This window comes from Vipera ursinii, assembly GCF_947247035.1.
Source record: "Vipera ursinii genome assembly, chromosome: 1".
Classification (NCBI taxonomy): Eukaryota; Metazoa; Chordata; class Lepidosauria; order Squamata; family Viperidae; genus Vipera; species Vipera ursinii.
This window is the reverse complement of record NC_139512.1, coordinates 233,863,321-233,890,868: the sequence shown is the minus strand read 5'-3', so window position 1 is coordinate 233,890,868 and position 27,548 is coordinate 233,863,321. Positions and strand designations below refer to the sequence as shown.

General features: G+C 36.3%; 1 protein-coding gene across 1 annotated transcript in view; it reads right to left on the bottom strand.

The window, feature by feature from the left end:
• Positions 1 to 27,548, bottom strand: part of ADGRB3 (adhesion G protein-coupled receptor B3) — a gene marked incomplete at both ends in the record, with an annotated part of 540,315 nt that overhangs the window by 351,505 nt on the left and 161,262 nt on the right. The window contains 4 exons of the mRNA XM_083351264.1: positions 2,557 to 2,721; positions 10,098 to 10,262; positions 14,827 to 14,991; positions 22,233 to 22,394. Of these exons, the coding sequence (XP_083207390.1) occupies positions 2,557 to 2,721; positions 10,098 to 10,262; positions 14,827 to 14,991; positions 22,233 to 22,394 (657 nt within the window). The remainder of the gene's footprint in view (positions 1 to 2,556; positions 2,722 to 10,097; positions 10,263 to 14,826; positions 14,992 to 22,232; positions 22,395 to 27,548) is intronic.

Sequence of the window (27,548 nt, the reverse complement as noted above, 5' to 3'; positions counted from 1 at the left end):
CCATAATGTTGACTAGTTATGGAGAAGGTTGTACCATGAAAGAGCAGAGTGAAATTAGGCTCTTTCTCCCATTTCACTTTGCAGCTCCGATCTCCATTATTGCTGATTATCCCACCAACTTATATATTGTTTCAAAGCAAGCTTTATAGCCACTGATGGTAAAAGTAGAAATAAGAGATCATGAACGTGCAGCTGCACGGTCCATTGGACAATAAAACCATGGAATAATTCTGACTGAGCAATATTCTCATTAGGTTCTCCAAAGGCTTTAGCACCTTTTGTAGTGTGTGCTGATTTTAGATTGACAGTTGCTTAAGGTCTAGCACAGACTTTCCAGGACTTCATGTGATTTCACCAAGTGAAGGAGAAAGATCAGAAAGGGAGGAGAAATATACAGTTCTAGCCTATTTCACTACCTAATAGCCTTGGATATGAGCAGGAGCAAAGAAGAAGGCACTATCTAGTTCTGACTCCATGCTTGCCATGGGGGAGGGGGAGGGGAAAATCAATCCCAGTGAAATTAGCTTAGATATTCACAAAAAACCCTTGAAATTACATATTAAGTCATCCACAATGGCCTCTTTGTTTGTTTGCTGTCATATTTGTGTTTGTATAATTAAGGAGGGTTTGTTGTCTATTGTCATGATAATGAAATATACTGTAAGTATTTAACGAAGATACTACAGATACATAAAATGAAAGCGTGGAATTTAAAATATCAAGCTAAAATGCATAACAGTTACATAACTGAGCTAATTTGCTATATAAAAAAACAACAAAAACCATCAGGAATTGTCCAATTATGATTTCAGATGATTGAATGAACATTTGTCCTTCCCCTGTTTGCCAAGGGAAAGATTCTGTATTTACCCTGGAGTAGAGAGAACAAACTGAACTCAAATTAAGTACATTTACACATTTTAATTTATTTCAATCAAAGATATAGACAGCAGTCCTACACAAACTTTCCTAAGTCCAAGTTTCATTAAATGGCCTCAGTCCTTAGTAGACATAGGATTGTAATAAGCAGCATATATTTAAGTTCTATTAAGCCAAAAGAGATTTCAATGTAATTTTATGAAACAGTTTTACCTTGTGTTAGGATTTTCTTCCACAGTTTTCATTATTTAACTTCCAATGAAAAGGATGGGTTATAATTCAATAGCAGAGCATCAGAAGGCCAAATCTGGATCCCAGCATTATCAGAAAGGAGGATGAAATAGCTGGTCATTATTCAGACCCTGAAGAGGTGCTGTAAGAGCAGCAGAATCTGATATGTTGGTTTCCTAAATTCTCCAAAACCTGTCGTGTGATTGGCTTTCACACAGAAATGTTTCTAATACTTAACAAAAGATCCCGAGTCCTTGCCCAGTTTGTTGCTTCTACTTATGTTGATTGTATGAATTCCAGAGCAGAATTTAGAGTAACAATTTCATAGCAATTTGTTTGTAACAAACACAAATCTGATTTTCAGCATTTCAAATTTCATCTACTTTTAATACTTGTATCCAGTGCTTTTTTTGTAAAAGAAAAAGGTGCCGGAACTCACACAAGTCATACAAACCACCTTGCCTACCCTACAAGGTTCCATCCAAAAAAGGTGCCGGAACTCCATTCTGAGCGTTCTATGAGGAAAAAAGCCCTGCTTGTATCGAGTATTAAAAAGTCATCGTGTATTGAACTGAAATAATTTATGAATTGCTGGGATACAGTTTGTGAAGAAGTCGGAACAGCTTACAACATTATTTGAAGCCAATTCAATTATAAACTAAACAACAACAACAACAACAGACCAATATATATTATCCCGACCACAGTTCTCACAACCACCACCTACACCTTCCTCCTCAGAGAAATCTGTCCATTTTTCTTCAAAGCACGATAATAAATAATGGTCAAGGTTTTACCTGATGGCAATTTACCAATGTAGTTTGTTAATTGTTTTAGTAGTTTCAGATGAATTGTTCTTTTGTGATAAAATGTGCAGGTGGAGAAGGACTGGGAGGAATCTCAGGAATTGCACCATGGCTGTTGGGTGCAAATAATTAGGAACATTTGTGAAGGTTGCTGCATAAATGATTTATTGAGGCCTATACACAAAAATCCAATCAACTAATGGCCAGTGCTAAATCAGTGCTAGATAAGAGTCCATGGGATTCAAGGGGTTTGGTTTGGGGTTTCTTGTGGCAAATGATGATGTGTTTTAGTCCACACTCAGTTCTGCCTGCTCTTTTTCCACAATGGTTTCCCAATGAGGAGGCAGCAGGCTCCAAATGTCCAAAATAAAGGATTGTGCAATCCTGAACTGTATGGGGGAAGGAATAAAAGATTTAGAGTAGCTCGTATCTATTAGGTCAGAAGATTATAGCTTTAATCTGGTAAGATTCGGGCTATTAGACATCTATAAAAAAAGAACAGGACTCAACTGAATTTCAATGTGTCTTCTTTGGGCTTAGGCCTGATATCTTTCTTTCATCTTTATTTTAAATCCTAGATGTGATTATGTTAAACCTGAAAGCCATATTGAACCACATTCTACACATACCTGCTACTTACCTGGGCATCGCTGTTCACTACACCGTCTAACCTCATCTCCGCTTCCTTCGCACTGTTGCCCAGTAGTAGCTGCACCTTGGCATATCCTTATTCTCTTCTCCCAGCCACCATCACAAGACTTGGAACACCCACTCCAGTGGCCCCAGTGATTCCACTGACCATTAGCTGAAGAAAATATAAATATATATATATAATAGTTTGCTACCACGACAGTAGCTATTACAAACAGATCCACCCAAATGGGTAAAACAGTCATTTAAAAAAGGACAGAACAAAGTTGAGAAAATGCCCCAGAATGGGCAGAAGCTAGCCAGAATTAAGCATATATTTCAGTTCAGTGGGAGAGAGAGAGAGAGAGAGAGAGAGAGAGAGAGAGAGAGAGAGAGAGAGAGAGAGAGAGAGAGAGAGAGAGAGAGAGAGAGAGAGAGAGAGAGAGAGAGAGATATGCTTAAATCCAGCTGGTAAATAAATTTAAATGCAATATAGTGTTGTCCATATAGTAAAAGCAAAGAGAAGTGGCTGTGGTTGAAAAAAATGCAGTAACTGAGAGCAAACCCCACTGAATTCAGCAGAAGTTACTCCTAAATAGGCATGCATTGGATTGCACTGTAAACATATATTGAGGGCAATCTCATTTTCACAGCATGATTGTAACATGTAAATATGAAATATTTTAAATAATTACCAGGTTTCATTTACACAGCTATTCTAATATTGCAGCATAATACAATGATTTATTTTTTATATATTCAGCAATATCTCTTTGGTTCATCTACTGTAAATTTTTCACTATATTTTTTTTATTAATACTACCAAATCAATTTTTTTTAAAAAAACTAGGAAATAATCTTTAGACTCTAATCATGATAGGAAAAAAAGGATTCTCATTTGCTCCTTTGGCTTCAGCTTACAGAACAATTTGCGTCAACTTAACCTTTCAAATATCACCCAAGGAATTCTTCCATTAAAAAAAAAAGTTTCATTAATAAACACTTTTTTTTATTAAAGAGTTTTACAAAAAATTTTTACAATACATATCCCCAAAACCCACCCACCCCAAACCACCCCCCTTCCCCCCTCCACTTCCCAGAGCTGAATACAGGGTTATAGATATAATAATCATATTCTAACTAAAATTATCCATTATAAAATTAACCAAATTCATAATGTGCTTTAACTCCCCTTTAACAGAGATACATTCAAATTATTAAAAAACATAATAATAACTTAAACAAAAATATAATCAATACTAATACTAAAATTAATAACAATATATCTCTAAAATCTACTCATAAGCTAAGTGGAACTTTTTAGTCCCATATTTATTCTGAATATAATCTATCCATCTTCTCCAAACTGAAATATATCTTTCTTGTGAACGATCCTTCAAATAAGCAGAAATCTTAGACATTTCTGCAAGATTTGATACTTTAAGTACCCATTCTTCTATAGTAGGCAAACTATCCTTCTTCCGGTATTGTCCCGCCAGTAACCGTGCTGCTGTTATCAAATTCAACATCAGATTGGTGTCTTTAGTATCACAATCTACAACAATACCCAATAAAAAGAATTGTGAAGAGAACTTTAATAAACTTTAATCCTTGGAAGAATTACGATTTTCCAGCAAAAAGCTATCCCTGAAATGTGTCATATGGTGGATTTCTTTTTCAATATCCGCAGTAGGAGGCAGCTTTCACAGATTTTTGCCCTTCCCTTCAGTTCTGAATAGCAGCTGACATTGATGGATAAACAAAACAAAACAAAACAAAACAAAACCTTAGCAAATCAGTAGCACATTAAACTCACCTGAAAGTAAGTGAAGCAACACTAAATGTGCTATTCGTTTAGAAGGCATTTAGCGGTGCAGTCTTAATCCCTGGAAGTTGATAGGGGAGCAGTTAAAATGATGTTGTGCTGCCCTCTACCTGCCACTGCTAGCAGAAAAAGAACTGGCTTTTATACGGGCTAGGGGAGGAGCTGCTGCTGTGGCAGTGGTTGCCACCATGGTACCCAGACGTTTCCAGCAGTTTTTGCCAAGATGTCTTTGTGGCTGAACAAGGGGAAAAACTGTTTTTTGAGATATGCTTGCTGCAGGCATGTCAATCAGCTAAAGTCTCCCTTTCACCCTCTGCTGGCATTATAATACTGCTAAGCTTGTAAGTCTACTGCTAAGCTTGTAAGCCGCCCTGAGTCTTCGGAGGAGGGCGGGATATAAATGGAATTAAAATAAATAAAATAATAGGTGGAACTGCCTGTTGAAGGTTTCAGTCGGTTGAAGGTGTCCCCACCTCTGTGGGCGCCCCGGCATTATGGAACCAACTGCCGGTGGAGCTCCGGATGGCATCAGACCTCCGAACCTTCCGTCGCAGTCTGAAGACCCACTTATTTGAATTAGCGGGTCTGGCCTGATGGGGGATTATGGGTTTTTAAATTGTTGTTTTTGAATGGTATTATTGTTTTAATTGGGCATTGGTTTAATCTTTTTTAACTTTTGTATTGTTATTTATATATGCCCTGTGAACCGCCCTGAGTCCCCAGGGAGAAGGGCGGTATATAAATTAAATAAAACCTTAAACCTTAAACCCAACTGAAGGTGTCCCCAGGACTGAGGAAGAGGAGGAGCTATGCCCTGGCATTCTTCTCAACTTTGCCTGGATTTTCTTCCAGCGCGCTTATATGCTGTTCACTTTGAAGTCACTATTTTCACCTACAATAAATGTCTGCATTAACTGCAGCCGATAAACAAGGTCTCCGCCTTGCACCGAAAAGGTAATGAAGCTGACAGAAAGCAAGACTGAAAACAAAGGATGTTATCTTTTCTGTAGTTCACCATTACCCAGTGGTGGGATTCAAATATGTGAACAACCGGTTCTCTGTGTGGATGCCACTTCCAGAAGTCCATTCTGGGGCTGGGCAACAAAAAATTAGATACCGGTTCTGCCAAAGTGGGCGCAAACCAGCTGAATCCCACCACTGCCATCACCTCAGGACATCATTAAGGATTGAAAGTGCAGGGTCAAATTCTTTGCAGGCCCTTATAAATTTCACGTCAGTGAATTCAAAATGTCCCCATCAATATAGTGGTTTTTTTCAATTCGCTCCACTTCTTCTTGCAGTTTGAAGACACAGGTGATTTGCTTTTCAAACGACTCTCTGCTTTCAAACGAACCAACACCCACCCAAAGATCCCTTTTCACATTGCTTATGTCAACATATATTATTCAAAGGAGCACATAAGCGAGACTGTGAGCACAGACATTAGAGAATTTTGTTCTGCCTGAATTTTTAAGCAAACTGACATGATTTCAGACTAATATTTTCCCTTTGGACTTAGTTATGTAGTGCAGCTCATTCTTGCTCTGAATGTTTCAAATCTGGGTATTTGGGGAGGAAGTACAGATGAAAATAGACATTACTGAGTAGAATACTTAAAAAAAACCATTCAGAATAACAATCATTATAAAACCATGCTTTAGATAGCAATAGTACTTAGACTTATACACCTCTCCATTCTGCTTTACAACCCTCTCTAAGTGGTTTACAGAGTCAGCATACTATCCCCAACAATCTGGGTCCTCATTTTATCAACCTTGGAAGGATCGGAGGCTGAGTCAACCTTGAGCCAGTGAGGATCGAACTGCTGGCAATTGGCAGACTTAGCCAGCAATATTGCATTCTAAGCACTGCGCCACCACAGCTCTTAAATGTAAATTCTTATCAAATTAAATGTAAATAAAAGTATTGCAGATTGTTTCAGAATTAAGATGCATCAGTTGCATAAACTTGTGCTAATTGATACAGTTCCAAATTAACCTTCTCTGTCCTTGGTAGAGACAATCAGAAAGCAGGCTTTAAAAGGAAGTGTTGTGATTCAGGGTCGGCCTGTGGGTTCGGCAGTTGGGTCGGACGACTCAGAGGAGGAGGGGGGTGTTGAAGAGCTTGCTGAGGGGGTTGAAGATCTTGCTGATGAGAGCCCTCAGCCAGGCCCCTCCCACCTGGTCACAACAGAGACCCAGCTGTGTTAGCCTGACAGCGTGGATGAAGATGAACCACAGCTGGCCCTGTTCAAGGACGCCCGACGCAGGAGGCAGTCAATCAGGAGTAAACAGAGGAAGGCAATGGGGCACCTCAGAAGGAGGCAGAGAGAAGCCACACCCTGAACTGTATAAAAGGGGAATGTGTGGGAGGGCTGGTTTGCTGAAGGCAACCATTTGAATAGCTCCTGTTTCATAGCTCCTGTTTCATGGTTGGTGTCTTGTTTTGCTCTGTTTTATCTTAATAAATTTGGCAGGCTTAATTCCAGCCTCTTGCCATTTGTAAAGGAGTTGTCCCTGCCTTTTCTGCAGGGCCGGTAGCAGGCTGGTACAGAACAGGAAGCTGCTATTCCTGCCTTTGCTGCTCTGCCCATCTTTGGTTTTTAAGTGTGATCACAACCTGACAAGTTATTAAGAGCTGTCTTGAATACATTTTTAACTTAGACTGGAAGATGGAAAAAAACAAGGCTGTAAAAGCAATAGCTTTAGTCCCCAGATGTCTCCTCTATCCAGTCTTTTGTACTGATCCTTCTCCTAGTGCTAGTGAGAGAAAAGAAATTCGACTCAGCCTTGCTAAAAAAACACATAAATAAGAGAAGACACAGAAAGAAAAAGAGAGAGCCAGCATAAATTCCTCTCCTCTGGGGATTTCACATATTGCATTCCTCAAATCCCTTTCTTTCCTCCTTACATATTATGGAGTGATCCAAATGTGCTTAATTCCCTCTGCTCCAAACAGGCTGTACTTTCTATGCTTCCTTTAATAAACCAACAATCCTAAAATCTCAAACAAGAGGATTTACCACAAATAAAAGCATCGGAGTAAAAGCAACTAGCAAAATGCTTCCTTTTCTTGCAGGTGAGATTCTGGAAGCCTAGCTTTGTGCTGAAGTTAAAACTGCAGCGAGGAAATTCAGGTGTACGTGCAATTTTGAAAGTAAAAATAAAATAAAATAGAAGTTAAAAACTATGTAGAAAATGGTGGAAGAAGAGGGAGAGAGATAGATGGTAAGTGCTAGTAAAATATAAATGTACTGTTATAACATGTCTGAAATTCACCATTCTGGACAAAAATTCTATATCTACTAAACTTAGAATAAGTTTTCAGCAAAGAGATTTTAGGACTAAATGTTTTCAACCTCAGCCAAAGCAGAAAACATACAATGAAAATGGAATTTTATTAACTTAACTGGCATATGACTTGTTGCAAATTTAAAGCAAACGAAACTGAATGGAAGCTACATGAAGTTATTCATAATGCAAGTTAATTAAAAAGGGTGGATTACATGTAAATTGTATGGAGAATATGAAATGTTTGAAGCAGATGAGTTTAAAAAAATGAAGGGAAACAAAATAAACAGAGAAATCTTAACTATCCCAGTTGCTAGAATTAGAAGAAGAAAAAATATTTTAGCAATATTGAAAATATTTAGTAAAATGCAAGTACTGAACTTCTTAAATTACAATAATTTAAAGACTGCATTTATCATCTCCTATGTAATAATTCTTTTAAAGAGCAATTAAAAGGTGCCAGTCTCCAGGATTAAGAGAGATTCTCTACTATATTCATAAGACTTTCCAGTAAAGCCTTTAACATTTCTAAACTTTGAAATACTGAGCCATTCTTCAGTAATATACTGTAATTACAAAGTGATTCCTGTTCCCTGAACAGATTAAACTTCAGCCCACATTTCTTCTGGGACAGGTATGACTGCATGTAGAAAACAAGGGCTGTTTAAATGTACCTTTTATTTTCTCATTATATATATATATATATATATATATATATATATATATATATATATATATATATATATATATATATATATATATATATATATATATATATATATATATATATATATATATATAAGTCTGCTCTGTAAATATATAGGAGTAGCCTTCAATAACCCAAGTAGTGATAATCAGAATTTCTTTCTATATACGGTATGTTTTTAAAAAAAAACACCAGTCTTTATCTCACGCGGAAGGTGATTTTGAAGCTGCTATAAAGCAATATTGAACTGTAAAGAAGCAATAACAAAAAGGTTGAAGCTTTTGGGGGTAAGGAAAAGGGAAAGGGAAAAAGTGAAATCTCCCTTAAATTTATCCTGGTGACAACAAGGACATATCCATGTTATTGGGTTGGCAACAGTATGGAGGAGGTTTACTCTTGTGTTCCTTTCGGATTTTTTTCTCCCAAATTCTTAGCCTGGTCTACAGTCCTAGAGTGATAGTCTTCCATTCAAAACCTAATCAAGTCAGACTCTGCTGAATTTTCCTCATGGTTAGCCAAGGCCAACTTGATGCTGCTCCCTGTTATAAATTGGTCTTAATAAGCCACTTAGGGCTTCAGAAGGCCAGAGTTTTTCAAGTATGCCCAGAGGAGGACCCAGAGCCAATGCAACCACTTTAACTTTGATGATATATGTTTTCTGCACTTGGCCCCAGTAAACAAGGTTACTGCATCTTTGGCACTAGTGGAGTCTGCTAAACAGTTTTCAGTGTATTTCAGCTGGCCTGAGAAACAAGCTGTCCTTTGGATGTTGGGCTCCAATTCCCAGCAGAGTTAGCCAGCATAATCACTGTTGGAGTTGTATAGCAGTAATTACTGGATTACATTTTTCTCTCTCATCAGAGTAATCTAAACAAGGTATTACAAAGACAGTAACTAGTCTAATCTAAACAAGATATCATCTGACGGACAACTGTAGCAAGATATCTGTGTCCACAAGGTTTTGCAGCAGATGCATATTTGATCTCACAAATTGCAGTCTAATCAAAACGAGGCATTTCATTATTATGGGTCTTGTTGAAGCATTCTTAAATTCAGGCCCTATAACTTGTCATTCTCCCCTTCCATTATTTTAGCACTGCTATTCTTTCCTTCGTGTCCCACCTTTATTATTCTTACAAATAACTCAAGGTGGTGAACATATCCGACACATCTTCCTCCTCCTATTTGCCCCACAACAACAACCCTATGAGGCGAGATGGGCTGAGAAAGAGTGACTTTACGTTGACTGTCTCTCCCCTGAGGTACTCTTAAAATGAATACAAATGAGCAGAAGGGGGGGGGAAACCCTGATATTGTTGACTTTTTTAGCCAAGGATGTTATGAGTGGTATATTAGACTATGGCAGAAGAAGGCCAAGTTCAAACATCTAGATCACAGCTTATAAATTGCTCAAAAGCATATTAGATAATCTTGTACCCAAGAGCAGATGTCCCCAACCTTTTGGGCACCAGGGACCAGTTCCGTGGAGAGAGATTTTTCTGCGGACCAGAGGGTGCGTGGTTTTGTGTGTTGCCTGCATCCCGCTTGTTTGTGCAGACTGGTTGCTGGCATGCCACAGCCCGGTACTGGTCCACAGACCAAGGGTTGGGGACCCTTGCCCAAGAGTATCTCTCTGCCTCTATGACATCCCAGACTGTTAAGAGAATAAAGAATAATACCCAACCTTTCCCCACCACTGTATAAGAAGGGATTGAGCGAATGTAATGTACCTGTACATTCAGAGTTGTAACATTCCCTGCTTTCTGCCCATGGACCTCTGCATTCAGAGCCTCCGTGTGCTGCTGCTGTGCACTGCCGGCTTCTCTGCTGGGTGCCATTGGAGCAGGTCACCGAGCACTGACTCCAAGTACTCCACTCTTGCCACTGTCCATCAACTGTTGCAACAGACGCAAAATAGAAATGAAATCCATTTACCTTTTAGAGCCCAGAGAACTTGTTCTTTTAGTATAACTCGTTAGTTTTAGATTGACATTTGGAATTGAGAACAGTGGGACTTTTTTCGTATTGTGAGTTTAATGTTTATTCATATTTATTGATGATATAGATGAATATTATTGTTCTAGATAATTTAACTCCTAACCTGTAAGGGGTACAGATAGTCTCCGGGGTTTAGAATGCCCTGTTTACCGATGTCCCATAGTTAAGAATGGAACAAAATTTAAGTACACAATACTTCAGATTGAATACACACTGGTTTGAATTTATTACACAGCACTATACAATAATACTGTCCTAGTCTACATACAAATGCAATTTAAGGGCAGACCTTGGGAATGGAACTCATTCTTAAAGTGGGAATACATGCAACATTTGCCAGCCTCTACTTCGTTTAGATGCTACTTTTGGTTTCTGGTAGGTGTGGTGTCTGATAGGTGTAGGAGTCCTTTCTTATTCATTTCTTGTCGGGATTGATGGCCAAGCATCTCTTCAGAGGGATGGACTATGTTTTAAATTTAATTCAGAAGACATACTTTAGAACAGAGGTCCCCAACTTTTTGGGCACCAGGAACTGGTTCTGTGGAGAGACATTTTTTTTTTTTTGCAGACCGTAGACTGTGTAGTTTTGTGTGCTGCTTGCATCTCGCAGATGGGGCTTTGCTTGTTTGTGTGGAATGGGCCCAGTACTGGTCCATGGACTGGGGTTTGGGTATCCCTCTTTTAGAAAGTTCAGGATTGTGAATGCAGCACCTATTTGAGATGTATTAAAGACACTAGATCTGTTTTCATAGGCAGGTGCTTTGTTCATGTTCCCTCTTGTTCTATGGTATCTCTTCTGAACCTAAACAGAAGCACTGCACAGCACTACTGCCTTGAAACTTTTAACTTCTTACATAACAATTGTATTCCAGATTCACAAGTAAATGTGATGCTCTAGGTGAAGCAGCTCCCTGGCAAGCTACAATATGCAGCACCAATGAAAGAGCCAGCAGAGGCATCATGAGTAACATTTTGAATATGACAAGCAAGTGATTGCTTGTACCCCAGCTCCCTATATGGAAAGCACAAGAACCTCTGCCACAAAGAACCACACATTTGCCTAAGCATAGGGTAGTGCTCTCATATTCAAAGACTTGATTTACGGCAAGTGGCCAAAATAAATTTACTTGGGGATTTAACCAGTAGTACTTGATGTTAGGACATCAAGTGCCACTGGTTAAATCTCTAAGTAAATCTATTTTGGCCACTTGCCATAAATCAAATCTTTGGTATGAAGCATATAGCCTAGGGAGTTCCTCTAAGCAGTTCTGGAATCTTTTAAATTTTTTGTCTCAAATAAAGTATGTATGAAGCATGTTGCTGGTCACTGATCTGCTACTGGACAAAAGTAAGGTAAGGTGCAATAAGGTAAAATAGGATTAGATGGCCGGAAGGTATATTTGTACTACAATTGCAAATGCTGTTTCAATTAAGAAATATGACATGGGAACAGGACCACCTGCTGCCGGCGTCAACTCCCCTCCGCCCTGTGCGTGCCCACAGAGAGGGCATCCTCAGGGTGCCTCCGGTCAGGGAATGTTGACTGGTGGCCCCCAGGGGGAGGGCCTTCTCTGTGGGTGCTCCGGCATTATGGAACCAACTGCCGGTTGAGCTCCGGATGGCATCGGACCTTCGCTCCTTCCGGCGCGGGCTGAAGACCCACTTATTTGAACTAGCTGGTCTGGCCTGATGGGGAACATTAGGGTTTTTTAATGGGTTTTTTACTGTTTTTATTGTTATTGTATTTTAATCGGGCATTTGTTTAATTTCTTTTTAATTTTTGTATTGTTATTTATATATGCCCTGTTAACCGCCCTGAGTCCTTCGGGAGAAGGGCGGTATAGAAATTGAATAAATAATAATAATAAATAATAATAATATTTACTCAAAGATATAAAATATTTGCACTTTATCCAAATACTAAGCTCCTTCTTCATTTATGTTAATAATGGAAACTTAAGTCATTAGACATAATAACTCTGGATAAGTGGAGAGGTTCAGGCATTTTGTAAAGGATTATTCCGAAGACAGAACTATGAGAAACACAGACAGATCATATAGTTGTAAGACATGTCCCAATTTCTGGTTCTCATCCTTGGAAGTGTATTTTCATTATAAAATAAGAGAAAACAAGAGTGACTATGTGAATGCAGCCTTCCATTTTCTACAAAAAAAGTCTCCCAAATAACCAACAGTCTTGTAGATGTTTACAGTGGACTAAGTATTACCTTCACTGATTAGAAAACTCAAAATAATAATAAAAAAAATGTCAAAATGGTTGTATCTATTAAGTCTATTTGGCGGCGTTATACAAAGGTGACATCTTATAAACATCAAATGTCATTTATTTCTAGTTCAATGACATTGCGGAATGATATTAACAAGAAAGGTGACAAGCTAAGTAATGAACTCAGAACATAATATTATTTATGAGATATGATTATACTTTGAGAAATCGGTTGAAATGAATAATTAATGAGCCAGCCAACATTTCTTGATACTGTAGGCTTGTACTATATTGTTCTCTTTGTACTTGATTTGTGTATCTCCTTATACTGTGTCTGTTAAATGGTTATGGCAGTATTCCATCACATGATATTTTTAAGCTAAAGGGACTGTTGTTACCAATGCTTAATAGTGTTAACTACTTAAAACCACATCGTTTTAAGAGCACTCTTATAAATAAATATATATCCTTTACTCTTTGCTTTATTCTTTTTTTTTTTCCTTCAGGGGAAAAGCACTGGGATAGTAAAACATAGAGATGAGATTTTCTCCCTAATAGCTCATACCAAAAACATTCCAGGCTGCGATGCACAGATGGATATACCTAACCATCTTAGTCATCAGTACATCAGTATTCAGAGTTGTCATAGATTTCACTTAAATAATCATTTAGTTTGAATCACTTCAGAAGTGTTATCTACTTCCATTTCAGTAATATGCCTCACATCCAAACACACTGAACACTGCAGCTGAATAATATTGAATACACAGTAAATGAATTAACATATAGATGATTGATAATATCTGATAGGAATACACTAATACAGAGTTTTAAAATAATGTTAGTATTAAAAGTATGCCTGGAGAGTACACTGAGAAGAATGAGAAAGAGATGTCCCTTATCTGACCATTTCTAAAATGGTCATTATTGTTATTAGATTCAGCGTCATCTACGTAACCTTACTTTTTGTCCCACAAGCAACCACAATGTTTCTGTTATAAGTACCCACAAAATCATTATATACAGTACATAGGGAGCTGCAGAGAGCCGTGCTATATATGTTACATCCTGTGCCATTTTAGAATTTTTTTCTGATCTTTAGGATTAGCTTGTATGGTATGAGGGGCTGGAGCAAAAAGGAGGGGAAGCTATATTGCAACAGTACAACTCTGGATCCTATGCGGGGTTCCCAGATCATCAGTTTCACGTCCATATTGTTTTAAGGATTAAGCTATTCGTCAAGATCCAAGAGGGATTCTTTGAATAGAAGAATTCTTTAAATTGTTACATGTTATTTTATAAATTGCTCAAAACTTCACAATAAGTGGTTAGCTTAACCATGCTTTACTGAAGGCACCAAATTAAGTAGATTTACTAAACAAATTAGTTATTCAGATTTTAGTCTGATCAGCAAGTCTTTCTATTCGAGGAAGCAGAGGAGTCACTTGTAGACCTGGAAAGAGCTGCCTTTCTGACAATAGCATTTTCTATATGCTAAGCTTGTAAGCCGCCCTGAGTCTTCGGAGAAGGGCGGGATATAAATGGAATTAAAATAAAATAAATAAAATAAATATATATACATACATACATGTGTGTGTGTGTGTGTGTGTGTGTCAAATACTTGTTAACTATTTAGATTACCTTGCTAGGCCCCAAACATGGGGCAAATCTTTATTTCCTGTTTCAGCCTATCTTGAAGGCCATCGAACAGGCAGTAGTCACACCGGTATATATATATGGGATTATTACTGTATTAAAAAGTCATCCATGTTCTGAGTTTTCATTTTTCATTCATATACCATGGATCCCTTTAGACTTTATGGAGAGCATTTAATGCATAGCTATCTTCCTTTTCCAAGGATGGATTTGTATTTATTTGGGACAAGGGATCTGGTGGCAGCTGATAAAAGCCTTGACATTTGCCTTGGAGTCTCAATTTGACTTCTCGCTGTGCCTTCCCAAGGATTGCCAGACATGTGATTTTTAAGGTCTAAGAAGACAAATGTCCCGTTTTCAGGACAGAGATAAGGTTGCTAACCCGACTCTAACCACACATATTAATTAATTCTCCAGTTTACTGCAGCAATGAATCCTTCATGCATTTTTTTAGGCTCAGTGTGTAGAAAATGACAAAAGCAGGCCACAGCAGAAGTATGCTGAAAAGAGAAAGAGAGAGGGGGAGAGAGAAAGAAACAAACCTCACAAGCAAAAACAGTCATTCTATGCATGCTCACCAGGGCACAGGGCAATATTGCAAGGCTTATGCTGTGTTTCAGGTCCGTCACATGATCTTCCCCCATATTGAGGAGGTACACATGACCTCGTCCTAGTTCTTTGGCCTCGACCGCATGTGAATGAGCACAGACTCCAAGGTGACCATTCCTCCCAAACTCCATGTACTGTAATAAAGCAAAGAGGCTTTAAAAAGAAAAGAACACAAAGTAACGAAACGAATTCAAAACAAGTAGAAGAAATGATAAGAGGAATTACTTGGCTGACTTCAAAGAGAGAAAGAACGAATAGCGATTCCACCAGTTACAAATATTGATTAATGCATCTTAGAGAGCACGCTAGTACTGGATAGAAGGAAACTCTCTTGAACGCTGATTGTTAAGTCAACTTATGACTCCAGAGCTAATGTTATGCAAGAGAAATCTAATTTAATACAATGTGGAACGTATTGGCTTGAAATATGGACATAGCCTCTGAATCTAGTTTTAGAGAGCTATGAGAATCCTAGACAAACAACAACTTCTCCATGAATGCCGTTAACTTTATTAAATTCCAATGAAGAGAGCGGATCTACATGCCCAAAACAACTTTAAACACATAATGGGGGTTTCCTCTATCTAGAAAGGAATGTATTAATATTATGATTAAACAGCTTCAAGGATATGGTATTTCACCTTACGTTTGAAATAAATTAATAACATATAACTTCTACTAGTGAATAGGAATAAATAATAATATTCATATTAAAAGTGCTCTTAGAAAAAAAAATAAACACCTGGTAACACAGGTTTCTTTAATGTAGCCTTAATAGTCTTCTTATACCACAAAACCATAATGACATACTGTGTATTTAGTAATAATGTGTTGAACAATACAACAAATTGATTATCACCAGGTAGATGGATGAGCTTGAAATTTACCCCATCAGGTGTTTCATTTTAATATAAATGTGAACTAATTGATCTTTGAGTAGGCTATGCAAAGTTAGAGGGGATGATTAAATATTTTCTGAACTGGGTTTTCTCAGTCAAAATGAAATGCTTCAAAAAAAAGCAGATGACAATAAAATTAATGTTCTTTTTTTATTTTGTAAAAGTTCAAAACATGTCCAAGGTGTGCTATAAAATAGTCCTAAACTGGTTTCACTCTAGGGTACTTTATGATAAAATGTAATCTATTTATCAAGCTTAAATTATAAATTATTTTCTTATTTCGCGCTTCAACATTAAATTTTATTTCATTGTGTTCATGTACAAATGGCACATTTGTTCATTGATTGTTGATATTTCTATTTTGCTCCAAATAGTTCTAAGAATTTATATTATGAAACCAATAAACATAGCCCAAAGAAGTCACCAGTAAGTCCAATTATAATGGGAGAAATATGTATATGCGCTCTCTCAAAATGCAGGAAAAAAGCTCACGAGTGAATGCCACAACAAAAATGTTGTTAAGAGGTGAAGGTATTTTAACCTCCAACTTACCAGTTTTCTAAATTCAAGAGTTTTAGTCAATAGACATGAGTGTCCTATATTGTAAAGCTTCATCTGAATGTTTTTTTATTTATTTATATATATTACACTGTAATACTGTATTATCATACTCTGCTAAAAAGGAACAAAAGGTATGGTTAAAATGTCAGCTTCCATTTAGTATTATGTATTCTTTTCAGTGTAGTAAACTATAAAGCAAACAAAAGTTCTGAGTTATATTTGGAGCCAATCAAGAGAAGCAGGACAAGCGTGCTTCAAGCTAGCAGTTCAAACAGAAGTATAGGCTAATGCTATTTGGGGTGGAACAACAAGATCATATTTGTTAGCCTTGGACCTGCCAGACAGTCTTTGTCTATTAGCAATAAAGTGTAACTGATAGCTTTCCAGATAAAGTTCAGGATGCCTGCAGCTGATCAATGGCAACATCAACAAAAAAATATATGTGTGGGCATAAACCAACACAGTAAGTTTGTTTTCCTATTCAATAAATGCAGTTGAGTTACCTCAAGCCATAAATTCTGGAGACTTTAGTGTTTTATTATTGTTTTCTCTGAATTATACTTTGAAAAAACATGGTGTTCATGTCACTAGACATAGGTAAATGAGCAGAGAATGTAAAATACTGCCCTATCGTATACTTCCGTGGGCGTGTTTTTCAGTTCCAAGTTCAGATGTCTCAATGTCTCCAGCCAAAATCTCTCTTGTTTCAACCTAGTACATTTATTATTTCCATAACTAGTTTCATTGGATCTGAGGAAAATGAGGAATTTATTGTTGTTCTATTAAGTTCAATAAAGGCAATCAGGTTTGAACACGAATGAAGCTGCTTTGCCGTAAGTGTACTAATCTTATTAATACTTATATTTTCTTTAAAAGGCATGATTGCTTTCAAATAATGATTTAGATACTCCAGTATATGAAATAATGAACTCCATAATTATCTCTCCAGCCTTGTGAAATCCATCAGTCTCTATAAAATATGTTGACATTTATTTTAAGTATTCAGTTCTAAAAACTATTGCATCAGCTCTGCCAAGGATTCCATTTCCCTGAATGAAAAAAGCAATGCAGATGTTGTTGTTGTTGTTTTAAATTGCAGCTATATAAGTTGGTCTACCTCAATTCTATAATCAGACAATTAGAATTATCTAACTGCAACAAGATGCAGAAATTATTTAGCAAAGTGGAGCTCCATTTTCAAACAAAGAAAGCACAAAGTTTCTGCTGAAAATATTTTATGCAATAGGGGGAGGAAATACAAAGTTCATATCCCTCTTCTGATTGGATTACCTTAAGCATTTTAGCAATAATTAAAAAGGTAAGACTGGTGATAAGATTAAAAAGTGGCTAGGGATTAACAACTGAAGAGCAAAAAGGATATGGGATACTTCTCATCCCAAGCATTCATCATTTCTTGTGGTGCTTTTAAATCGTATTGTGAAAGATCTATTTATCCCAGAGTCACTGTAAGTCAATAATATGTTCCATTTTAACTGATTTTCATTTCATTTTATCAAAGTATGTTCAACTGCATGGACAGTTTTTCCTATATGGAGAAAAGCCGTTTAGAGACTGTGACAAATCTAAGAGCATGGAAGCTCTCTTTCCAACCTCATGTATGAAGTCCCTCTATTTAGGTAACTATACGTAATATATTTGATTTAATCTGGAGGTCAATGTTATAAAGCATTTTCACATGTTTATTGTGTACCAACCCCCCTGTTTAATCAGAATTATCCATTATTAAATTTGGTATGACATAAACCGTGGTTAACTAAGAGGGTGAAATTTGCCGGAGTTAGTAGTAATTAGTTATACAGTAATTCACTCATTTAAATATGTACATTAGTCCTATTTCCCATATGCACTTTTTTCCTTTCTCATAAACCACAGGAAACTGAACAGAAATGGCAGATGAAAATCTGGATTGCCTCAATGCAAACAGGCAGGGCCTAGGCAATTACCGTAAAAAAAATAAATCACAGGTCTTAAAGCCTGTGGCTTGGAGCATAAAACAAAATGCAAGGGTTTCAACAGTTCCATGCTGTTTCAAGCGAAGTCACCGGAAGCTCTCTTCCCTGCAGTGGTCTATTGGAGAGATAGCTGTTGAGCTGTTTTTCCTGGACCAAGAGTGACCCTTCCACTCTTGCAATTGGCTTAAAATGGATGGAGTGAGTTGGGAGTGAAACTTTGCAGGGAAGCAGCAGGCATCCTAAGGACTGAACTAAAGAGCATAGTGCTTCTTGGATCCACCTATTTCTTCTCTTGTAATTCCTGTAAGCAGTTCTAATCTAACTACAAAGTAAGTTAGATTTCTTGGGGGATGGCGGAGTACATTCCTACATGAAAATTGGGAGTCTTGTGTGTATGTGGCCTTAAAAATGAAAACAGGAAGAACATACACAGGAAAAAAATACTAACACCCATACAGCATTGGTTTGATTAGCCTGCTGGGCTAAAGAATGTGGATTGAGTGTCTATGTATGCATGTACTCTGCATTCTACGGAACCCTGGTTGATTTAGAAATTTAGGATGCCTTTATTACAATGCAGTGAATCTTCATCTTCAAAAGCACTCTTCATCTTCGAATAATAGATGAACAACTTCTGGAAACTCCACAACAAGACAGAACAATATGTAGAGAGTGTGCTTGTATACCTAAGTTTAGCAGTATTGATAAGCTTGCTTTGATTTGGTAGGTTGTTTGAATGCTGGCTTTTTTGATGTTTCTGATTTTGAAGCGTTTGAAAAAAGCAAAAACAGAGTAATTCTAGCTGGCTGATTTGCTGAGTTTTTAGTATCCATCATTGCAATATTTTCTGCCATTAATTCCAGAGACCTTGAAATGCAGGATTTTAAAATGCAAAGGATTGTTGATTGGGTTGCTCGGCTAATGTGGGGAACGTATCCCTGTTCATAGTCTTATGGATTATTTTGCAAGGGCATGGTTGAGCTTGTTGCTTTGACTCATGTAAGGACTCTTTCTTCTGTCCCTTTAGCACTTCAAGGGTAACACAAAAAGCTGTTTTGTCACCGAGGTTTGAACATGACTCATGGTTACTCTTTGATTCTCTTTGATTCCTGATTACTGAAGGTGTAAATGTAATTTGCAATTATGAAGTAAAAGCTTGCAGTCAGTCAGGGAGGATTTTTTTAAAAATATACTTTGCAGGATAGGCTACTCTCTTGAGCAATAGTCCTTCCTTCCTTCCTTCCTTCCTTCCTTCCTTCCTTCCTTCCTTCCTTCCTTCCTTCCTTCCTTCCAACTGAACTGAAATGTTTTTTGTTTGGTTTGATTCTCAGCTAGTTCCATGCTTCCCAAAGGAAGAGCTGCAGGTAAATCTTTAAACACTAGAATCAAATAATAATAAAAAACCCTCTGTGGTCATGATTATCTGCAAAGTTAAATTTAGGCATACTTAGATTTAAAAAAGGCTTATTTTAAAACTTTTTTTTTTTAAAAAAAGAAACTGTGTGAGTGTTTTGTTTGGTTTCTTCCTGGATGTCCTTCTGCCCTAGAGATTCTTTAAAGGGAATTGAAATTGAAATATTAATGGGTAAATTAAAAGAATCTGGTCCATTATCAGGTTTCAACATTAATAAACAGACACAAATCTTAACAAAAAAATGAAAATACACCAAAAAGTACTATGAATTAAATCAGTTTTAAATTAAGAAGAAGGTAAAATATTTAGGCATCAGTAAGACAAATATGAATTATATTTATTTCGGATAACTGTGTTAAGGAATGGAATTAAGTGAAAAATATGTTAAGATGGGAAAAGCTACAACAGTCATTGCCAGTGGGAATTTCCTCTGATAAAAGTAAAAGTTTTTTCTAGAATGTTATTTTTGTTTCAGACAATACCTGCTTTGATAACTACGTACCATTTAAACAGTGGCAAAAAAACCCTATATCTAAATTTGTGTGGCAGGAGAAAAAACATGAGTTAAATATAAGGTGTTAGAAGATGCAAAGAAAAGAGGAAGATTGGATTTATCTGATTGAAAATTGTATTTTGTAGCTTGCTGTTTGGTTTGGGTGAAACTGTAGATGTAGCTGAGAAATAGAAGACTTTTGGAGTTAGAAGAACATGATCTGATATTTGGGTGGCATGGACATTTGTGATACAACGAAGTCAAGGTTAACATGGGTTTTAAAAATCATTGTTAGATGTGCCATATTGAGAATATGGAATAGATACAAACCCAGGTTGTACCTGTATTCTGTGGCTCTCAGAATAAGAAGCATTTTATAGACCAGAAAAAATAGGAATATATGGCTAACTTATTGTGAGAATTGTGTCAAGGAGAATATCAAATAAAATCAAGGGAAGAACTGGTAGCAGAGAGATATAGTTGCCAATGATTCTCTTATTTACAATTATTAGAAAGACGCAAAGAAGACAAAAGAATTCATGGTTTGAACACTGTAAGGTTGAGTTTGAGATAAAATTGTGTATAAACGAGGGACATGTAACTGCTAAAATATATACACTTTTATTGAAATTGAAACAATGTATGATAAAGTGGGTTAAAATTTTTGGTTACAATATTCAGATAGAACAATGTGAAAATATATGGAAGGGCTGAAATTTATATTGTATTATATTATATTATAACCTTAAAGATATATTTTTTTATAAAATGATGTACCATTGGTAATATATCACCAGATTAATTGTTTAAAATATAAAAAAGCACTTCAAATTTAAGTTGGAAATATGAGCAACAAGAAGTGACATTTTATTTTGTTTGGTGAACATGTTAAAAACTAGAAAATTCTGGATGAAAATACAAACATTGATTCAGAATATTTTAAAGATTAATATACAGCTGAAAACAGATGCTTTTATTTTGGGATTGTTGAATAAACAATTGGGAAAAAGTCATGGAACTTTGTTTTTGTACATGATAACTGCAGTAAGATTAGCATATGCACAAAGAAGTAAAAAATCAGTGCCACCCACAATGAAAAAATGGTTGGTAGGGATGGTAAAACTTGCTGAAATTAACTTTTTAACTTCATTTCAGAGAAAATATCCACATTTTTTGGCTGATAAGAAATCTCATATAGAGTTTTTACATGAAACATAAAAAATGAACATTATTTATGTTCTTGATGATTAGACAGGATAGACTATAGAAAGTTATGCTGTAACCATAGAATAAGAAGCTGATTTATAGTTCTGCTTATAACTGCTGCAAAAAAATAAAAAAACCAGAAGCTACTTCTTTGCATCTTTTTAAAAAATTTCTTTTCTTTCTTACACTTTTATTTATCGTATGGATTTATTTCCTTTTTCTTTCCTTTCGTTACTTTTATTAGTTTGTATTAGCTTCCATTTTCCTTTTAGAAATATTTAATTAAAATTATATATACAGTATGTTCCACATAAGGAAGGTAGCATGAGAGGCTGGAGTGAAAAGGCTAGTCCCTTTTCTATTGTATTGAAAGCTAGAAGAGGGTTTAAATTGCATAAATATAAGAAGATACTTAAAGATAAAAAGGCTCTTTTTATTTTTAAGTAATCTCAAATTATGATTTTGGATTGCCACAATAGAGAACAAACAAATGGCCTCTGTTAGTTTAAATCATTTCAGCTTCAGATTAACTTTGAAACCATGTAAACCAATTAGACAGTAAAACATGTTTAATTATGTATGTCTGCAATAGTTGCGCAATTATCCAAAGTAAATACCGTAAGAATGTTTTTAAAATGTTGGAATGCAAAAAATCTTCAAATAATGCATTGCTAGTTCCAAAAGAAAGCAATCTGAACCAATGACTAATCATTTAAATCACCAGGTAAAGTGCCTGTCACCAGCCATGTATAAAGGGTAGTATTTCAAGGGGTTAGCATTCAACAGTTCAAAAATATCCACAAATTCATTTATTGCCTGCTAACACTACCTGGACAGAGGGCAGTGTTATTGCAAACCCTTGATTCTCTTAAAGGGCCGCTGCAGTGTGTCCCGTAAGGTGATACACAAGTTCTGGTTCGCACCTGCGACCCTTGACCACAAGTAACTGAACATGTACTCCACTGGGCCCACTCTTCAGCACCAGATTCACCTGTATTCAAGACAATAAGCAAATATGAATACAATCATGAGTGTAGAGCCAGAGCTGTACTTTTTTTAAAAAAAAGGCAAAGAATAGCTAAGAAACATTTGTTTTAAAAAAAAGATAACATATTTTTAAAATAAAAGCTTACTGGACTTAAGCATTTTTGGGAAAAAAAATATACACAATGAGTTAGAAAGTAAGTATATTTCCAAGGTAAAAGGAAAATCAGGTAACAAGTGGCGTTAAGGAACAAGCAAACCTAATCTTGTGTGTTAATGTATTTTTATAATATTTGTAGTGATTGTTGAATTATAATAGAACAAAATGAAAGCGGAATCTTATAGTTCTTTGTTGAAGAACCTAAGTGAGGCCATTTCTCCAAAGATTTTGTGGGATGGGACAGTATGACTTTTATTGCCCATTGTGAGTGACAGTGTTAGTTTCTTGGGATGAGGAAGCATAACTTTCTGCCTCCATTAGTGAAGATATTAGCAAAATGATGGCTGGCCACCATTTTGTATCAACCAATTGCCAAAGGCTTAACATCATTCTGACAGGTTGCAGCACATCTTAAGAGAAATTTCCAAGAATAGTCTGCAAAGCAGTTTTCCCCAATGGGGGAGTGAGAAAAACTTGCTTACTTACATCTAAATCATATTTATATAGCTTTCCACCTCACAATCAACTAATTCTGGGCGGCATACAACAAGTTTGAGAAATGTTGGCTTAGGCTTGAATGACTAAATGTGGCAGCCATGTACAAGCATAAAATAATTAGATACAAAACAATGACTAATTTATAGGTGAAGTGTTAACAGAAAGAGACTTTTCTTAAATTTAAAGTATGCAATATGAGTTTTACTTTCAGTTACTTTTTTTTCCTATTAAAAAGTCCCTAGTCCAAACTTTATAACGCTGGAAGGGCAAGGCTATTGAATGGTAACAGCAAGAAAAGACCAAGATGTTACAAGTGTGCTGCTGTGCTTCAGGTTCAATTCTGAAAAGGTCCTTTGGCTCAGACAAGAACGGAGATGTAGCACCTACCAATGCAGTTATGTCATTTCTGGGGATCATATGGCAGCTTGTGATCCCAGGAAACAATGTGGCTGCATTAAAAAAGGGGTAGGCAGATAAAGCACAGTTTCTGAAGCCAGGCACATCCATTGCTCTTTTCTTCTGCTATGCTTCTGAATCCTATCCTGTTTCAAATGAATACAAACCACTCTACTCTTATGCATTAAAAAGGACCATGTAACATTTTTTTAGACCAAGGGTCTAAATGTCTTTAGACATTGAATGGCATGCAAATGAGCCACATTCAAAAAAGTGGGTGAGCCAAAGTAAAGGAATAGATATATTCAGAACAAAACTTAATCTGATTAAATATAAATCCAACTTAAATTAAATGCAGTCAATATAATAATGTTCCATATATTGAACATCACCTTCTTTTGTCACCTTAAACAATGAAACTCTGTAATGATATTTGAAAGGGGCTTTGCTTTCCTGGATGATTACAAAGATACAGTCTTATCAGGTTTCTGCCTTGCCACATAAACAAGAAATGTAAAGAATGTCTTTTGGTTAGGTTTTGACAGAAGAAGAATTCATTTCATCCATATTATCCTAAAATCAACTTCAGCTTAAAATCTAACAGACCTATTCATTTCATTAAGTAGTGGAGTGAGAATAATGTGAATCACTTGTGTTTGTTAATTTTCTGGTTTTAACTTGATATATGACATCTTATATGATTATGCTTAGCCTACTTCTTAACTTTTCAAACAGGAAATAATGTTGAAACCATGAAAGAATTGCTAGGGTTTTCCCAAGCAAGAATCAACATATAGTATTTTTCTCTTTCTCTTTCTCTCTCTTTTTCTTTTTCTTTTTCTTTCTCTTTTCCTTCCTTCCTTCCTTCCTTCCTTCCTTCCTTCCTTCCTTCCTTCCTTCCTTCCTTCCTTCTTCTTTGTAATGAATAGGAATGAATGTTTGCTATTCCTATCAGGTGAGACATCTAAAATAGGTTTTTGTAGTTAAAACACAGAGATGGGAACAAAACCTTACACTATGCATGGCATGGCATACTCTGAAATATATTAACTGACATTCTAGTAAGACATCTCTAGGTTCAACATGTCTATCTGCACAGAAATCCCAGTGTTAATATGTTACATTTTTTTAAAAAGGTTCACATCTAGGCAATGAGACTTTGACAATGTGGATTCCAAAATATAACATGACTCAAGGATTTTCACTTACTGCACTGGTTGTGACAGGTGTTGAAGAATAGATTGATTGACAAATTGAAATTTATCTAACTAGAAAAAATCAGCCATTATCATAGATGTAACTGATATTAGATTAAAAAGCAGACAGATGGATAAGGTATCTCAAGTACGGAATGGGATTTTAAATTTTTGCACTCATTCATTCCCATCACATTCCTTCAGACATGAAGTAAGTGACAACAATCTTCAGGGGGGACAGAGAGATATATGTGCTCTTCTATGTTCAAAACTGGAAGCAGGGAAGGAGGGTAATATGACTGTGTAATGTGACTATGTTAATATGATGTAGTGAGGGAAAGCCTGCTCATTGGCTACACAAGGATTATGAACTATTAAGTGGCAAGAGTGTTAAAGATTTATTTTGTTCAAGAGTAGTGCAATGAGCTAGCAGGTCTCTGTTGGGGGTAAAAAAAACACTTTAAGATGAGGTAAATGTAGAGAGTGTTGCAAACAATAGATGACTTTAGAAGGGATTTAGATTTTGACTCATACAACTGTCCTATGAACTACTCTGCTGCCTGCGGAAGCTTTTCCAGGTCTGCCTTCAAATAATTCAAGGATGATTGTGAGACCCTATTGAATGATATAAACTGAGATGCAGAAGCCTGATTGGAAAGGAGAACCTGGATAATTGAAGGCATCACCCCATTTTGGAGTTTTCCCCATCCTTCCCTGACCTTGGTCCCATAGCTTAATGATTCAATTGGGTCACTAAATATGGCTTTGTGTACTGGGATAAAATCTGCTAGAAGAGGATAGCATGGGAAGTTGACATCTACCAGTTACATTGGTAGCTTAAATCAGGAAGCAATCTGTTGGCTTGTTCTTGAACAATTCTCAGATTTATTACATTGTGAAATAGTTTTTTTTTCCTCTGTGGCAAGTCAGAAGGGAACAAGCATATGACTGCACTGTTCATGTCTCAGGAGACTACTATCCACATTACATACACCCCAGTACTGTACTCCATTGAATTAATTGGGCCTTACTTGGGTCAACTGGGATTTAGTTTTCACTCATGACTTTGTTAATGGGACTGAAGACTAAGTGATGGTCCCCTTCTTAGTGTCAAATTAAAAGTCATATTAGAAATACTTTCTCGACTGCACCAAGCCTATATAACTAAGACATGCAGAGATGGCAGCTGTGGAATACATACATATTACTTTTATAATACACACAGAATTCTAGAAGCATATGCTGCCATCAGTTGTGCCTGAGCAAGTCCCACAAAATTTACTCAACAAACTAAACCTTTTGTAAAAAGAGGTACATGTAGCACATAACCCACTGAATTAATTATATCTTTTCCCCAAGGGACTTAACAGATACTGGACATTTTGGCAGGCCCTATGAAATCAGACTGTCATACAATGATTTGCATTAGAACATCAAGAAGATTTAATTGGTGCATTCATACATTCAGCATGATTTTATTTTGTCTGGAGTAGATTCCTAGGGTCTAAACACTAAGAGTGATCTGAACTATAATCAAATACAAAAGTACATTTAAAATGTATCCAAAGTAAAATGTATTGATTAAAATGGCCCACAAATCTATATCACACTTACCTTGATGATAATTTTAAATTCTTAATACCTAAAGAAAGGATAATATGGAGGAAAGCATAACTTATGGTTGGAGAATATATACAGTCATGCTGCAGACATGTGCTGTTAGGGCCAATGCACACTTGTGTACTTTAAAAAAAAACCCATGGATCATCTTCTTCTTCCAAGAAATATCTAGCACCTTCATTTAATATATTCCCCACCCACACTCCCCTCTATTTGCTGAAACTAAAATAAGATACATGATAGGGATGCAGTAACATGGTTACTTCATAATGAACCCAAACCAGTCCATGTCACTGGAAGAAAAGGGTCTTTTCTTGTTTTGAAGGTTGCACATTTGTTTGACAATAAATATCCTACAGCTTCTTCATCTACAAAGCCTTCTCAGTTCAGTGGAAAAGGCAGGACACATATGGGAAAAACCTGGTCTTCCGTTCTCCACTGAGGTGAAAGCAGGTGTCTGGAAGTAGAAAAACTGTGCATTCACTAGATAAAAGCACAAAAAGTATTCTGGATAGAAGTGTTTCAATGTCAGCAGTGCAGAGTTATCATAACTAGGCACATGAATGCAGCATACAAATAGATTTTTCCCCTTAAAATGTCTCTTACATCAAATTTCATCTTTCCCCTCATTTTTAATTAATTTTTGTTTAAATAGAGAAATGAGTTTATAGATATCACATCAAATCCATTCTGAACAATTTTAGCAGCTGCTCATAAATAACTATAAGATATGACAAATAATTAGGGTTTATCCCCTATGCTTTTTAAAAAAAAACACACATAAAGGAAAATAAACAAGGAATAACTTCAAGTCACAGAAACAAATGAATGCCATTTCTAATTCCGCTTATCAATCTTATTAATTTCCGAGCAAGTACAGATAAATGTAGATGCATGTTAGAAGATTCTAATAATGCTACTGAAGGCAATACAACATTAATTTTATCACAAGAAAAGAAAAGGTTCACAGTGAATCACATATGCAATGATCAGTACTAAAAGAAAATCAGAATGGAAAAAGGAAGAGATGGACTAGATATTAGTAACTGTGTTGAAAAACAGAGCATAATATTTTGCAAAATGAATTAACCTACCATATGCAAGCTACAAGTGGTTTTGCTCCATGTTAGACAAGTGGGTTTTGTTTGAAAAGGCTAATATAAGATACTTGATTATCAAATCAGGATTTTGGAAAATACTTTGGGGAGTGGATTTAAATATTCATTTTCTTTGAATCGTAAAAACATTTACTCAGAAGGGTGGATGCGTTTATACTGTTGTTCTCTATGGA